General features: G+C 58.2%; 1 protein-coding gene and 1 long non-coding RNA gene across 2 annotated transcripts; one reads left to right on the top strand and one right to left on the bottom strand.

Moving 5' to 3' along the window:
- Positions 1-5,255: 5,255 nt before the first annotated feature.
- Positions 5,256-7,824, top strand: STMN3 (stathmin 3; the record flags this gene model as incomplete). The annotated part of the gene is made up of 4 exons (XM_082671588.1): positions 5,256-5,441; positions 5,654-5,829; positions 6,991-7,182; positions 7,765-7,824. Exons 1-4 carry the CDS (start codon positions 5,360-5,362, stop codon positions 7,822-7,824), a joined length of 510 nt encoding a protein of 169 aa, XP_082527714.1. The 5' UTR covers positions 5,256-5,359.
- A 1,868-nt stretch (positions 7,825-9,692) lies between these two features.
- Positions 9,693-11,710, bottom strand: LOC309833102. The gene is made up of 3 exons (XR_014297724.1): positions 10,716-11,710; positions 10,474-10,561; positions 9,693-10,175 (listed from the first exon to the last, which is right to left on the bottom strand). It is a non-coding gene; the product is annotated as an uncharacterized lncRNA (long non-coding RNA).
- Positions 11,711-16,186: the final 4,476 nt, after the last annotated feature.

Below are 16,186 nucleotides of genomic sequence, written 5' to 3'. Positions count from 1 at the left end.
GACCCCCGGGGCAAGGACACGGGGGTCGCTCTCCTCAGGAACGCTCTGCCCAGTCTGGCTTTCCCAGGACCGGCTTCACCTTTGCACTCGGTGCCCGAGATGGCTAGGCGGGCGGGCGGCCCCCACCTCCACCCCGTCACCTCGCCCACCCTTCCGTCCGCCCTGGGGGCGGCTCTCTGCAATCCCCTCTCCCCAGCTAGTTCGACTCTGTCCGCAGCGCCCGCTTCTGTCTGAGGCGCCAGAGCTCCGCCCACCCACGTGTGCAATGCCCTGACCCCCGCCCCTCAGGGCCGGCGGTTCTGGCCCCCAGTAACTTCTGCAGGAGCCTGGCAGGGGACCACGTGCGTCACTGACCACCCCCCCACCACATCCATCTGGGGGTCTTATCCATCTGGACTTCATACGCCCCCTGCCCTCTCCCTGACATCCCCAGAGATACTGGGACCAGCAGGTGAGGGTGGCCAGTGCGGCCCCAGTCCCACACTGGGGCAGGTCTGTGCGTCCTCATTCACCATCTGTGCCTGAGCTGGGGGACAGTGGGCAGCCACTTCTGAGAGCATTTATCAGGTTTTCACCTCGTTGGTAAAACCCCTGCACAGGCCTCCTTCTCATCCTTCTGACATGAGCAGACTGAGGTTAGGCGCTGGAGGGACGCAGACGAAGCCACACCATCGATGGCCATCAGGGCTTGGGCCCAGATCCTCCGACCTCAGAGTTTCCTGGCACCAGACCCTCTTCTTGGCCAGACTTTGGGGCACTGCTGACCCATGCTTTTTCCCAGGATTGTTCTGGGTGTCCAAGTTACCCCTGGTGTCAAGAAGGAGACCATGGGACTTCCCTGGTGGCACAGTGGTTAAGAATCCACCTGCCGGTGCAGGAGACACGGGTTCGATCCCTGGTCCGGGAAGATCCCACATGCCGCGGAGCAACTAAGCCCGTGCGCCACAACTACTGAGCCCACATGCCACAACTACTGAAGCCCGCGTGCCTAGAGCCCGTGCTCTGCAACAAGAGAAGCCACCGCAATGATGAGAAGCCTGTGCACTGCAACGAAGAGTGGCCCTTACTCGCAGCAACTAGAGAAAGCCTGCGTGCAACAGCAAAGACCCAAAGCAGCCAAAAAAAAAAATTTTTTTTTAAAGAAAAAAGAAAGAAGGAGACCATGAGTGCCATTGGTCAGTTTTGTCCAGCATGGCCAGCAAAGACATACTGCAGTACCAGCTGAAGAACTGCTCATAGCTGACATCACATGGCGCTGGGCCTTTCATGTTCTGTCATCAGCACTGCCCTCTATAGAGTGCAGCCCGTGTGTACACACACCTGTGCTCCCCTGCAGCTTCTCCCGGCCATAACAGTTTGATAGGAGAGAGGTCTGGCCCAGAAGTGGCTACGTGACAGCGCCGATAACTATGGCCAAAATTGGTGTAAGTGAACCAGCTATGGCTTCTCTCTGAAAACACATCTTTGATTGGAGCAGACTTTCGTGCCTTAGTGGCCTTGAAGTGTCACCTCTACTCTGGTCTGTGGCCGCTGCAGGATTGCTCTTAGCCTCATCTTCGTGCATAGATTGGAAAGCTTTGCCCCTGCCTCGCCCTTGAGTGCCTCCTGGTGGGCCGCGTTCTGAGGACACTGCGTCTTGGTGTCCTTCCCAGGTGCTCAGCTCTTCAGGCACTCTTGTAGACTCGCTCATGTTCATCCCCTTATGCAACTCTGGCAAGCTGCAAGGCCTTGCACCTGCTACCTCGCCGCTCAAGGGCTCAATCTCCCCATCGGGGTGACCGTGATAGTGACAGCACCTCCCCTAGGCTTGTTCTGAGGGTTGAATGAGCTATTTCAGGAAACAGTGCTTGGCCCCGGGGCCTGGCAAGAGGTGAGTGCCCAGTCCACGCCAGGCAGTGTGACTGTTGCAGCCACCTTTCCCAGAGAAAGGTGAATGCTGCTGTCAACTCCTGCCATGCTGGGCTCCCGACACTGAGGGAGGAGACTCTGACAAGTGAGAGAGGGGCCGCCTGGGTGGCAACAAGCTCTATCTGTCAGGAGGCAGTTAGCAGCAGCCTCCAGGGCCCTTTTAGGGTGAGCGGGAATCTGTGGGCCCCCTTCCCTCCTAGTTCTGGAAGACCCCCCACCCACCCACCATGAGGCTCCCAACAGGAAAGTGCAGAGGCCTGGGCTCATGACAGGGCTGCCATCCTGGCATGCTGTGTGACTTTGGGGGTGCCACTTGCCCTCTCTGCACCTCCTTCTCCTCTGTAGAAATGAGGCTGATGAGGGTGTCTGCCTGGGCTGGCTGGTCTTGAGAGTCAGTTCGGAGGAAGGGCGTGGTGTGCCCACCCCATCCCCCTTGGGCACGATTACTGTTGTCACCAGGTGCCCTAGGCTGACCTGGTGCCTTCTAACTCTTGCTCTTCTGAGATGTAATCATCCAACAGGCCAATATGCACTCTTGCATGTGTAACATTTACTATGAAGGGGGATCAAAGCAATCCAGTTCACGGTGGAGATTTGTTTTTAATGACTTTCTTAAGTCAGTGATGGGGACGGAAGAGAGGGTCCTGGTGAGGAGAGAAAAGGGAGGGCGTGCCTCGAGGCCCCACTTCCTGGCTGGAGCTATGTCTGTGGAGAGGTCTGGGCCTCCACCTCTTCGCTCTGCAATGAGAGGAACTTTAAGCCCCTCCGGCTCTGAAAATACAGGCGTACCCTCCCGTCTTGCATGTGGCTGGGCCCAGCCCTGATCTCCAACCCCGGTGCAGGCTGCCCCCTGCTCACTGTCTCCAAACTTGCCGGTTCCCCACCCACCATGCCGTCCCCTCTGACTTGCAACCAGACGACAGCGCAGGCCTCACTCCCAAGCCCCCTCCTGGGGATTTGCCCCTTCCCACTGGGCTTCTTGAGGAAGGGTCTTCTGAGAAGGAAGGTCCTCATAGGCCACCAACCCAGGGGATCTCCACGACCACCAGACGCCAAGCTGCATCCCTGTTTGCAGCCGCGGGACATAGTCCTTCACTTCCCAGTTGGACCCTTGTCCCCTGGGCAGAGCCATGACCTCGGAGACTCTGACCTCAGTCTTGAGCCCCCAGCCCTCTCCCCTCTCACCTGCCTACACTCACACCTGCCCAAGCTCCCCCTCCTGCCCCTGAATTGCCACCAGCCCCCCTCCAGGCTGAGGTGACAGCTGCCTGGAAGGGAGCCCCTGGCATTTGTCTGTAAAATTCCTCTGTTATTAATTTGCAACCCTTTTCCTGGGAAAATCTCAGGCTTGAGGCAGAGAGGGCCTTGAGCAGCTGTGAGGCCCCAGGTTCCTGGCCTGTAAGGTAAACTCTTTCAGAGGTTTTAACAGGGGCTGAGAAAGGACTCTCTGAAAGGTCAGGGTAGGGGGCTGGTGTCTATTGCCAGAGTGGTGGGTGCTGGCAGGGTTAGACTGAGGCCCCTCCTCCCTGGCCTCTCCCAGGACCCAGCTAGGCCCCTGACCAGACTCCCTCTCACTCCCTGCCCCACCTTCCCTTCTGAGCACAGGCCTGGCTACCTCCCCAGCCTCTGCAAGGGTCCAAATATCTCCTGCTCTGCTGTTCCTGGAGAGCCGCTCTGCCTGGTCCTGCCTCCTCTAACTCCCAAGCACACATTCTGGGAGGTACCCCTCAGCCTCCTTTCTAAAGTTAACTTTTAATGACATAAGTAATACGCGAGTAGATTCTGCTTGTGAAAAAGCAAAATCGACAAGTCAGGCCAAAATCCCCTTTGAGGCCCACCCCTACCTGGCCCTCCCTCCCACACTCCTGAGCCAATGACCAAGTCATGTGTCTTCGCCCTGCGTCTCCTCCAAGACCCCAAAGGCTCTCCCTGCTTCTTGCTCAGGATTCCTCTGTGCTCCCGTCACAACTTCTCGGGCTCTCTCCGGAAGAGTCTGGGTCATCAGGACACTTAGATCAAATAACATCATTCTCTGCATTGGTTGTTGGAGGACCCCGCTCACAGCAAGCTGTTCTCTCAGACAGGGCCTAGTCACTTCTGTCCTGTGTCCTGTTTCTACACAAGCACTTTCCCCAGTTTTACGTGAAATCAATTTAAAAACATTATCTTGAGTGAAATTTCATCAGAGAGTTTCTTGTCCAACCTGTCTGCCCCTTGGAAGAATGCTGTGGGTAACTATGCATGCTCTTTCATGGAAGCCAGAGTCGCTCTCCGTGGAGTATCTCTCTAGAGACCTATACTAGCTTCTCCAGCCAGGGAGGCAGGTGCATGGGTCTGAGCCCCCAAGTCTGGGACCTACTGCAGTGGTGGAAAGAACACAGACCACCTGGGGTTGCCCTGGAGGAGCTTTGAACAAGTCACCCAGCTACCTGGGCCCAGTGTCCTCTTGGTGGAGTGGGGGTGACAGTATTGGGCATACAGGATTCTTGAGAGCCAGTGAGACATCAGACCCATGTGTCTACTTTGGGGCCTGGCTTGCTATGAACCAACCACAAAGAGCTCAATTATTTCCATTCTGAGAGCGAGCATCTCCCCTTCCCTGACAAGGCTCAGGGCCTCAGCAGGCTTACCTCCTTTTCTGGTTGGGTAGTGTGGACACTGGCTGTGGGCACTCACCCTGCAAGGCCAGAGGGCGGGCTGTGGTGCTGAACGGACAGCTCCCGTCCCTTTGGCTTTTGATGAGCGGCCAGTGCGTGTCTGGTGGGAACCTGATTTCATCCCACGGTGGGCGCACTACAGGGTAAATGGGGGGTGGGCTGGGGGGCAGACAGGAGGGTCTGAGGGCTTCACCTAAGTGCACAGCCAAGAAAGTGCTGCCTGCAGAAGCTCTCCATTTGTGCTGGCCCAGTCACCAGTGTGGTGGTTAACCTCTCCACCAACCGGGCAAGTGTCCACGAGAGCGAAAGGGGAGGAAGGAGAAGTACGCGGAGGGGCAGGGGGAAGGGAGAGTCGGGAAGATACACAGTGACAAAGAATCATGGAGACGTAAAGATATAAAGAGAGGTAGTGACAGATGGAGAGCCAGAAAGACAGAAGGATGAACGGAGACACAGACAGAAATGCCAAGAGAGAGAAAAGGAGGGAGAGAGAGGCAGAGACAGACAGAGCGAGGGGGGCAGGGACTCAGAGACAGGAACAGAAAGACCAATGCAGGACACCGACAGGGAGGCGTGCCCAGGGAAAGACAGCCAACATCTGGGAGGGAGGGAGGGACGGAGAGAGTCAGAGATGTGGGACACAAAAGATCAAGGTAAACAGGCTCCCAGACAGGCGCAAGGGGGCAGCAACGGGGACAGAGGCAGGGAGGCCTGAGCATCCAGGGAGGTGGGGCTGGAGGTGCGATGGGACGGCGCCTGCTCAGGCCGGCCTCACGCCCACAGCCTACAAGAAGATGAAGGAGCTGTCGGTGCTGTCACTCCTCTGCTCCTGCTTCTACTCACAGCCGCACCCCAACACCGTCTACCAGTATGGGGGTGAGTGTGCCCAGCTGCTGCCCTGACCTCGCTACCCCCTCCCGTGGCGTCTGTGCACCCCCGCTTGGCTGCCTTCCGGAGAGAGGTCCCTGTGGGGAGGGGCCGGTCCTGGGAGTCCCAGCCCTCCTCTCAGACCTTGACTTGGGTGTGTGCTCGGCCTGCCCCCTCCTTGAGCAGCCCTCCTGAAGCCCCCGTCTGCTCTTGCCCTGCAGACATGGAGGTGAAGCAGCTGGACAAGAGGGCCTCCGGCCAGAGCTTTGAGGTCATCCTCAAATCCCCTTCCGACCTTTCCCCGGAGAGTCCCATGCTCTCCTCCCCCCCCAAGAGGAAGGACACCTCCCTGGAGGAGCTGCAGAAGCGGCTGGAGGCAGCTGAGGGGCGGAGGAAGGTAAGGAGCCAACCCTCTGGGTCCTGATAAAGACGGTCGGGGGCCTTGCTGGCCACAGACAGCGTCCCCAAGGTGCGGGCTGCTGCAAGCACTCGACTAGCTGTGGGCCTGTGTAGCAAAGAGGGTCTCATGGTCCCGCGGCCACCTCCTGAGCCATCAGAATGAGACGGGGGAGGAAGGATTCCTCAACGGCAGCCATCTGGAGGGAGACAGGAACCAGATCCTGCTGGGAGGGGCACCTTGGCCATGCTGGCAGGGTGGGAGGGTCAGGTGGTAGCCCCAGGAGGGGCCCTGGGAGAGGAGGCTGGGCGACAGCCTCCTGAGCAGGGGAGCGTGAAGGAAGGGCTTTCCATGAGCTGGGAGCTCAGGGGGCCCCTGGGAGAAGCAGGCCCCTCCCCACGCTTTCTCACACCAGCCCCCCTGAAACTGAGACACAGGCAGAGAAGCACGTGCTCTCAGGAGTGCAGTCCTGGTGCCCAAGCCCACTGGGCAGGGGCAGCAGCTCTATCCCCCTTACGGCAGGACCGGTGAGCCCTGGGGACCCAGGCTTCTCAGGGTTAACTAGTAGTAAGTGGCACGTGGGTGGAGCCCAGCAGCCTTCTGAAGGAGGCTGAGGGAGGCTAATTACCTCTGGGAGCCTCGGGTCCACTCCCGCGGCCACCAGCAGGGCCGGACAGTGGCGCCAGCAGCCCCACCCTCCTCGTTCCAACTCATCCCTTCCCTAGCGGCCCTGGGACCCCTCCCCGCCCCCGGCACCTTAGGGAGCTCAGAACCCGGTGTGTATTAAGCACCTACTTCGTGCTCAGCGGGCAGACGTTTGAGGAAAAGACGGGGAAGGCTCCGTGACAGCCCACAGGAGCTTCCTCCGCTCCTCCCACGTTCCCCGAGGGCAGCTGGGACTCTGGAGCGGGGGCGCCCGGAGCCCAGCGGGGAGGGGCAGCTCTGCGGCCGAGGGTGGACAGGGAGGGCTTGCCTGGGGATGAGGTGGTCACCCCAGCCAACGGCAGGACAGGGTAGGCCCGAACTCCCCGAGGACAAGTCCGGTGGGCGGGAGGCGGTGGGCTCGGGCTGGGCGGCGGGGCGGGGCGCGGGGCACTGGGCGGGGCGAGGCGGGGCGGGCCCGGCCGCCCCTCACGCTCGCCCGCCCGGCCGCCCGCGCAGACGCAGGAGGCGCAGGTGCTGAAGCAGCTGGCGGAGCGGCGCGAGCACGAGCGCGAGGTGCTGCACAAGGCGCTGGAGGACAACAACAACTTCAGCCGCCTGGCCGAGGAGAAGCTCAACTACAAGATGGAGCTCAGCAAGGAGATCCGCGAGGCGCACCTGGCCGCACTGCGTGAGCGGCTGCGCGAGAAGGTGCGCGCCGGGGCGGGACCGAGGACGGGCCGGGTCCGGCCCGAGCGGGGGGCGGGGCCCGAAGCAGGGGGCCCCCAGGAGCCCCTTCTTTTGGCGTTTGGCCGGTCCCTGCCCACTACGCCAGCAGCGCTCCCGCAGTCCGGCCTCCCCGTGACGCCCCGTCCTACTGGGGCTAGCCAGGGTGAGGCGAGCCCCTGCCCAGGCCGGAGCAGCCTCCCTGCGAGCGGGACCAGGTTAGTTCCGGGGAGCCCCGAGCCTGCACTCCCCGGGAAATTCCCGGAGTCACAATGCTCGGGTCTGGACACCACCCCAGGCTCCCTGAGGGCCAGCCCCCACCCTCAAGCCGCACTTGCAGTCCGTGACGCAGGCCTGCCCCTGCCGTCTGTTGCTCCTGGTCACTAAGGTGTCCTCATTGGTCGCATCTGCCGCACCTGGGACCGAGCCAGTCTAGGGAGGAAAAGACCCCAGGGTTCCCAAAGCCCGGGAGCCGGAAGGCAGGGCCCCCGGAGCCCAGGAGGGGTGGGGGGGCAGGACCCCGCCCCTGCCGGCTGCAGGGCCCCGCCCACCCCGCCTGTCCCGCAGGAGCTGCACGCTGCCGAAGTGCGCAGGAACAGGGAGCAGCGAGAGGAGACGTCCGGCTAAGGGGCCGTTTGGACACCGCGGCGCCTGGATCCCGAGATGAGACAGGAACACGTCTGGGTTTCGGTTTTGTTTTGTTCGACTTTGTCTAGATGCGGCTTTTGCTCCCGTCCCTCCTCCCCTCCTGTTCTCCCAGCTTCAGCTTCTCTTTCCGCGTTCCGAGCTGTCCAGCCCTCGTGGCAAGGCTTTGCCCACAGGCTCTCCCTGTGGGGCCCCCAGGGCGTGGCACTCAGCCCCGCAGTTCAGGCCCCAGGCTGGCCGTGGCTGGGTCCCCTCTCGGCAGCCCTCTTAGTGGGCGTGGCGGCGACCTCAAGAAATCCAGCGGGGGTGGCAGGAACACGCAGGTCGTTGTGCTGTGAGCGCCTCGTCACTTAGGGCATGTCTTTTGAGGCAGCTCCTGCCGGTAGGCAGGGCCACCTCCACCTGGATGTCCTCCTCTGGGAGAGAGGCTGGGCACGCAGGAGTGGGCGGAGGAAGACAGACTTGGACAGAGAAGGATCTCTGGGCAGTGGGGGGCAGGTACCCTGTCACTGGCCAGCCCTGGGAATCCCATGTGCAGTGGTGCTTTTTGGAACTGGTGGGTAGGAGCTGCAGCACGCTTTAATGTGGTGGCACAGGGGCCCTCTGAGACCCCCTGGCCTGAGGTTGGCACCCTCGGCTGGCCTGGGAGGCTTCGGTCATTGCCCTTGGCTGGAGTGGTGGTGGGGTGTGGCTTGGCCTGGGTCTTCAGGGGAGTGGGCATGTTCCACCAGGGACCTGTGAGCGAGCTGCTGTGGTCTAGAGGGTTGTGGGCAGCATGGACACGTGCCGGCCCCTCCTCCCAGAAGGGCCTTCTCCTTCTGGCCCAGCACCTGTGTGGGGAAAGCCAGCCTCCCACTGTCCCTTCTCTCCTCCACGCTTTGCGGATGCCCTTGGAGGACCCATCCTTATATCCCTTTGGAGTCTCAGCCCCCTCCCGTGTGCCCTCTGCTCTGGTCAAAAGATGCTCCCACACTGTTCCTGGCCACAGGGCTTTCAGGTGCACCTCTGGACAGGTGGCCCAGTGTGAGTGGGTGGCAGCCACAAGTGCCCCTCTGGGAGCCCTGAGTAGATGCTGGGGGGCGGGGGACCAGTGCCTGAAGATTCAGATGTCGGGGGGCAGGGGACAGGGTTCCCAAGCCACCTCCTCCGTCCTTCCATTCCTGGCTGGTGGCCCACTCTGGCCAGCCTGCAGGTTGGAGGCCTGGCTCTATCTCCTGCCAAGACCCTGCTCGGCTGGCCTCCTCCCCCTCCCTCAGTCTGGGGGGACCTCCAGACCCCCCAGCGCCAGCCTTTGAGGACGGCTACCTGCTTGGACACAGCAGCAGCCTCCTCTTCTCCCTGGCAGCCCAGCTCCACGACTGGGTGCTGGGGTCCGAGTCCTCGCTGGCCAGCCTCTTGGTGGAAAGCCTGAGGCGTTTCTTGCAGGAAGGACCCAGAGCCAGTGCCTCAGAAACCAGATGATTGCAGCCCTCAGTGCCCCTGGCTTTCATTCTACAGAAACCTATGGGGACACTGCTGGTGACCTCCCAGAGCCAAGCCAGGGAGCACGGGTGGGTACTGATCCATTGCAGTGGGCTTCTGGGGAAGTTGGGACCTGTGCCCCCCATCCCTGTCCCCACTGAGACAGCCCCCGAGGGAGTGACAAGCCAGGACTGGAACCCAGCAGTGCCCACCGGTGGCTTCTGTGGGACTCAGAAAGGGGAGCGGAAAGGGCCTGAGGGCTGGATTTCTCTGAGCGGTGGCAGCTCTTTCATAGCGGAAGCCCTAGTGTAATACAGCCCATCTCATCCACGTAGTAAAAGTGAACTCAAAAATTAAATCAAATGAACAATTTAAACAAATGCGTGTGTTTAAGAAACGGTTGAACTCTCCCAGCGTGTGTCCTGCATCTGTGGGGTCAGATGAGCTGCGAGGCCACTGCCTGTGCAAGCGTCCCCCTGGAAACCCCACCCTTGTGTGTCATCACCACAACTGCGAACAGTTCTCATGACGATGGCGATTTTAAGAAAAGAGCATATGAACAGCACGCAAGCCCACTTTCCCCTCCGGAGCCCCAGGAGACAGTGGGGGTGGGAGGGGGGAGGCTGGGACCTCCGCTGCAGGTGGGGCTGCCCCAGCTCCCCCAGGGCTGCGCCCTCCTGTGGGCCGGGCTCTCAGCTTGCCGCTGCAGAGGAAGATCAGGGTCTGAGGTCTGGGGCCTGCCCTTCTCACCACGGCTGTGGGTCTTGCTTGGATGGGGGGTGGTCCTAGAATCCCAGGGTGTGTCCCATCACTCTGTGGACCCCGTTGGGCAGCTGACGGTTCACAGACAGATCTGGCCCCAACATGGGGACCTGCAGTGGCAAAAAGAGACAAGCAGACATCGTGACTCACACTGGTGGACATGTCTGTCCTAGGGGACCCGAACTGCCCCTTGGGGTGCCCAGCAAGGAGGGACCCCTCTGCTGGGGAGGAGGCATGTTTGGTAATGTCCACGCTGAGCCGTGCTCGGGTCCACACATGGACCTCAGGTACAGGCCCTGGAGAGATGCCTGCTCCCCAGGACCCAGAGACCCACTCACCTCTCCCCAAACCCACAGCCCTCTCCTGGGGCAGTCCTAGCTACTTCCCCAGGCTCCAGGGAACTCTCACCATCTCCCCACCGTCCCCTGTCCAGGGAGAGGTGGGAAAGTCAGAACCCAGGACACACAGCCTTCAGTAAGGTGGAGACATCAGAAATCTGCAAGAGTGGAAGGAAATACATGGAAGATATTTTTATGAGGTGTGAGTTATGCATGCCTGTCATCTGGGTTCACAGACACATGCTCACCACATAGAAGCGCACAGCCCTGGAACTCCCAGAAGAGCAGCTGATCAAGGTCAGGGCCTCTTACCTCTTAGGCGGCCCTGGTAAGGCACTGAGGGACAGTCACCATATGGAGCCTCTGAGGTTGGGAGATGATGGGGAATCCTTTGCAGAAAAGCAATCACGCTTCTCCTTAACAAAGAGCAGCAAACAAACGGGGGACTCCTGGGAAGCCAGTCAGAGCTGTATTCGTTACCTAGTGCTGTGTAACAAGTGAGTCCAAGCAGTGGCTGAAAACAACAAACATCGTTTCTGTTGAGTCAGGACTCCAGGAGCTGGGTGGTTCTGGCACAGAGCCTCTCAGGAGGCTGCAGTCAGGACATCAGTGGAGGTTGTCTGGAGGCTGCGTGGGCTTGGAGTACCCTCTTCCAAGTCGGCTGGCTCACATGGGGGTGAACTAGTCACGGAAGCAGAAGTGAGTCATTAAGAACAGCCTACCCTCAAGGCGGGGGTGGGGTGGGTGAGGCCCCACCTTTGGAAAGGAGGAATGTCACAGACTCTGGGGACAGGTATCAAAACCTCAGACACTCTGCCTTGATGACCCTATGAGTTCTGGACACAGTGGGTGCTGGCTCGGTGCCTGGGGGCAGCAGTGGTGTCCAGCGAGGCAGGCAAGGTGGGAGCACAGACAGACGCCTGTCGCAGCGGGGCCTCCCTCCAGCCCCTCACACGTCTTTGCCGGGCGAGCTCGGGTGTGGCTGAGTAGAAGGGACGGTACGAACTGCAGCTGCTTCTCTTGCTGCTGAGGAAAAATTATTGGGCTCTTTGGCAGTTGTATTAGTTTTCTCGACTGTAACGTGTGCAACAAACTGGGGGCCTTGAAACCACAGAGGTGTCTCCTTTCAGCTGGAAGTCAGGTGCTGCCAGGCCACGTCTGTCGGGACTGGAGGGGAGGGGAGGACCAGGACCAGCCCTCCCAGCTTCAGCTGCGGGGAAAGGCCGTCTCTCCGCCCACAAAGGGCCACTTACAAACGGCACCGTTTCTTCTCAATAGATGGGGGCCCCTAGAGCCTGTGTGGGGACCTCCCTCCGGTTATGAGATGGACGCACCCCCAGCGCTCAGCATGTCAGACTCCTCAGGAGGGGTCAGGTCCTTCCTGCAGCACAAGATGGGTGCGTGCAGGCCAGCAGGGTGGGGAGGACCCAGCGTGGGGACGAGGCCCACGGCGGAAGCCGACCTGGTCTCTTCTCTCCTGAGTAAAGCTTGTCCTGTCGGTGCTCAGCTGCCTTGCGCGCTCCTTGGCGACCTGGATGTCAGGATGCCAGGAACGAAGTGTTTGGACTTCTATCCCCTGCAGGCGGCTGGCGCTGTGATGAGCAGTGCCAGCCTCCACGCAGTGGGGGCCTCCCCAGGTATTGGGAACTTGAGCCTGGGCTCTGCTGGACACCGGCTATCCTTGGCTTGTGGACGCAGCACATGTGTCTCTGCTTCTCCCTCTGTGTGTCTGTCCCTATGGGACACCAGTCACTGGATTAGGGATCCCCAATCCAACACGACCTCGTTATTTCACTAATTATACCTGCAACAACCCTAGTTCCAAATAAGGGCTCATTCTGAGGTCCTGGGACTTGTGATGTCACCACATCTCTGGAGGACACAAGTCAATCCCAGGCAGCAGCTGTAAGTACATAATTCGTAACTTTAAAACATCCATGCACTAATTTGTGTATTCAACGTGAGTTTAGCGAGTGCTTATTACATCTGTGTGTCTCACTCCAGAGAACAGTGATGGATTTGAACACCCAGGCCCTGCCCTGTGAGAAAATGCATGTTAGTCAATACAACCTTATGTTACATATGGTAGTTTATGATTTTTTAAAGCACGTTAAAATGTTTTTAACCGGGCTTCCCTGGTGGCGCAGTGGTTGAGAGTCCGCCTGCCAATGCAGGGGATGCGGGTTCGTGCCCCGGTCCGGGAAGATCCCACATGCCGCGGAGCGGCTGGGCCCGTGAGCCATGGGCACTGAGCCTGCACATCCGGAGCCTGTGCTCCGCAACGGGAGAGGCCACGACAGTGAGAGGCCCACGTACCGCAAAAAAAAAAAAAAAAAGTTTTTAACCTTCACCAGGTCCACTATGAGGAAAACAGAGTAGGCATTATCTTATGACGTTAACATTTTTTCTGGTTACAAACATAATACATGCTCACTGCAGACTACACAGTATAAAGACAAAAATCCTGATCCACCAAACTCCTTCCCCTGGAGAGGACCTACCCCTCAAGAGGTGCTGAAGTGAGCCCGAGTTCAGACCTCTGAGACGCGCACAGTGATGTGTTCGCACTTGCCCTACGTCCTCACAAACATCGCTTCAAGCGTTGGACAATCATCTATTTCATGGATGTACTAGGATTTCTGAGAAAACTTCCCCAACTTTATGGATTCAGGGACCTCTTATAATTTTAAAGTTTATGGAGGACCCCCAAAGAGCTCTGTTTATGTGGGCTATTCGGGTCGACAGGGACCACACTGGGAATTAAAACGCAGAAATTAAAAAAACAGTAATTCAGGGAATTCCCTGGTAGTCCAGTGGTTAGGACTCCGCACTTTCACTGCTGAGGGCGCAGGTTCGATCCCTGGTCAGGGAACTAAGATCACGCAAGCCATGTGGCGCGGCCAAAAATTAAACAAACAAAAAACCCGCCAGTAATTCAGGGACTTCCTTGGTGGTCCAGTGGTTAACACTCTACGCCCCCAATGCAGGGGGCCCGGGTTCGACCCCCGGTCAGGGAACTGGATCCTGCATGCTGCAACTAAAGATCCCGCACGGTGCAACTAAGACCCGGCACGGCCAAATACGTATTTTAAAAAATCAGTAATTCAGGGGCTTCCCTGGAGGCGCAGTGGTTAAGAATCCGCCTGCCAATGCAGGGGACACGGGTTCGAGCCCTTGTCCAGGAAGATCCCACATGCCGCGGAGCAACTAAGCCCGTGCGCCACAACTACTGAGCCTGTGCGCCTAGAGCCCATGCTCCGCAACAAGAGAAGCCACGACAATGAGAAGCCCCCGCTCTCTGCAACTAGAGAAAAGCCCGCGCGTGGCAATGAAGACCCAACGCAGCCAAAAATGAATAAAATAAATAAATTTATTAAAAAAAACAGTAATTCACTAAAAAATGATACACCCATTACATGTTAACATTTTAAAATGAAAAAGTGATGTTTCCTTAAAAAAGAAAAGAATTAGTGAGAATGGTTGAAGGATATGAGAAAAAAATCTAGCCACACACAGATATATGGTTGGAAAATGAAACTATTTCAATAGCTTGGTCTTTAATACTAAACCAAAGCTAGATGAGGGGTAGTTTCTTAAAGGTTGGCTGCACTGTGAATCTGAAACCATATCAATAAACCTTTCATACTCTTCCACGGGTTGAATGGTCTGTCCTGAGCTTAAACACACCTTTTACCCATGCACGGTTCTGTAATTCTTAGTGCGTGTGCCACCCTCCCCCAGGCAGGAGGTCCTGGGCCTCAGGGCCTGCAGAGTGGAGGAAGGGAGGGCCAGGGTATTGCTGGGTAAGCCGGGCCTGCCGTGGTCCTGCTTCCAGTCTGGTCAGGGGCTGTGTGTGGTGGAGCCCAAGTAGAGGGTGGGGCATGACAACCCCACAGCATCCTTGGGCCCACGATGACAGTCTCTCCTGGTTTACCCTCCTCTGTAGTAAACCAAGAGTGGAAGCTCCCCTCCCCTTGGGAGCACAGGGGAGAAATCACCACCCCAGACCCCAGGAGGAACTAATCCATCCTGTCAGCCAGGCAGAGCCCAATGCTGCGGAGGCAGAAAAGGTGAGCGCAGGTTCACATGCCAGGCCTGAGGTCCTGTGGCAGAAATACGTGGAGGCCACGCAGCAGTGGAAACTCAGACTGGGGAGTCTGGGGTGCCCAGACTCCAAGGCCAGCGGCCACAGCTCACCCCAACTGTGCAGCAGCAAGACCTGGCCTGGTCTGCCTCCTGCATCCTTCTGAGCTTTCTCCCTTTAACATTTTTTTAAAGTTAATTAATTTTAAAAATTTATTTTATTTCTGGCTGTGTTGGGTCTTCGTTGTTGCACGCGGGCTTTCTCTAGTTGCGGCGAGCGGGGCTACTCTTCCTTGTGGCACGTGGGTTTCTCATTGCAGTGGCTTCTCTTGTTGCAGAGCACGGGCTCTAGGTACGTGGGGTTCGGTAGTTGGGCTCAGTAGCTGTGGCTCACAGGCTCTAGAGCGCAGGCTCAGCAGCTGTGGCGCACGGGCTTAGTTGCTCCGTGGCACGTGGGATCTTCCCGGACCAGGGATCAAACCCGTGTCCTCTGCGTTGGCAGGTGGATTCTTAACCACTGCAACCAGGGAAGCCCTCTCCCTTTGACTTTATGGGCATTTACTTCCGGAACGTGAGGACAGGGAAACTCAAATAAATGATATGCACAGACCAGACACACCTGCTCTTGTATTTACCAGATAATAAAATAGCTGCACTGACATAGGCTCAATAGTTTAATCTTTAAAAACAGTGGCTTCTTCATCACTTGCTTGAGTACACTCTATATTATTGAAAACAGAATGAAAGCGATAACTCTCCCAATTATAACATCCCTGAAATGAAGTTTGCTTGAAACTTCCCAGTCTGGGAAATGGCCTTCAGTGGTCTTCCTACCTAAGTATGAACACAGGTTCACGGCTTGGTCTTGAAGAAGGCATTTGTTTTCTGCCTTCTCTGTCTCCTGAGGGAGCATCCGCAGACCCCGCAGCCTTTCACTGGGCACCGGAGTCTCCCGCAGCTGCCAGCTGCCAGAGCAGTGACACCACACACGAGGAAACTTCGTACGTGCCTTCCCTGGTCTGAGAACAGCCAGCCTCAGCCACCCTCTGGGTCCCCCTGACTGCCCGGTGCAGGTGGGGAGACAGAGCACAGGGAGATGTGGGGATGTGCCCAACGCCACCACGGCTGCAGCGCTTCCTCCAGGAGTCCTGGGGCAGGAACAGGATGCCTCACAAGTGCCCCGGCCTGGGCAGGGCAGGTGACCCCACTCACCACCCCCTGGGCCCCCAATGCACCTTTCAATCAAACAGCAAGGCCTGTTTGTACTCGCTCCCAAGTCAAAGGAACTCCAGGAAAGCTGAGTGATGCTAACCTTCCCACGTTCTGGAAAACGCAGGGACTTTGCACTCCAGCCATTAAAAAAGAGCGTTTTCAGGGCGTTCCTAACCCTTCATCAGGGTGGCTTTTAATGCCTCTGTGATAGCGCAGGAACTGAATTTTAACTTCAGTTAACGTAAATTGAAATGAGCACACGTGGCCAGTGACTACAGCACAGGGGAGCGCGGCTGGGGGTCGACACAGGAACACTGGGGGGAGCCGCGCGGATCCAGAAGTGAGGATGTTTAAAGCCGTTTTTAACGCTTGCTACAAAAATAAGCCATGATAATCGCAGGATTCGGACTGTACGACTCCCGGGGCAGCCTTCCCGCCTGCCTCTGGGGAGACCCTTTGCACACGCGGGCAGGTCACTCACCTTTCTC

The sequence above is a fragment of the Grampus griseus genome (genome assembly GCF_964374135.1).
Source record: "Grampus griseus genome assembly, chromosome: 14".
Taxonomy (NCBI): domain Eukaryota; kingdom Metazoa; phylum Chordata; class Mammalia; order Artiodactyla; family Delphinidae; genus Grampus; species Grampus griseus.
The sequence above is the reverse complement of the archived record's forward strand: the minus strand, read 5'-3'. Positions and strand labels throughout refer to the sequence as shown.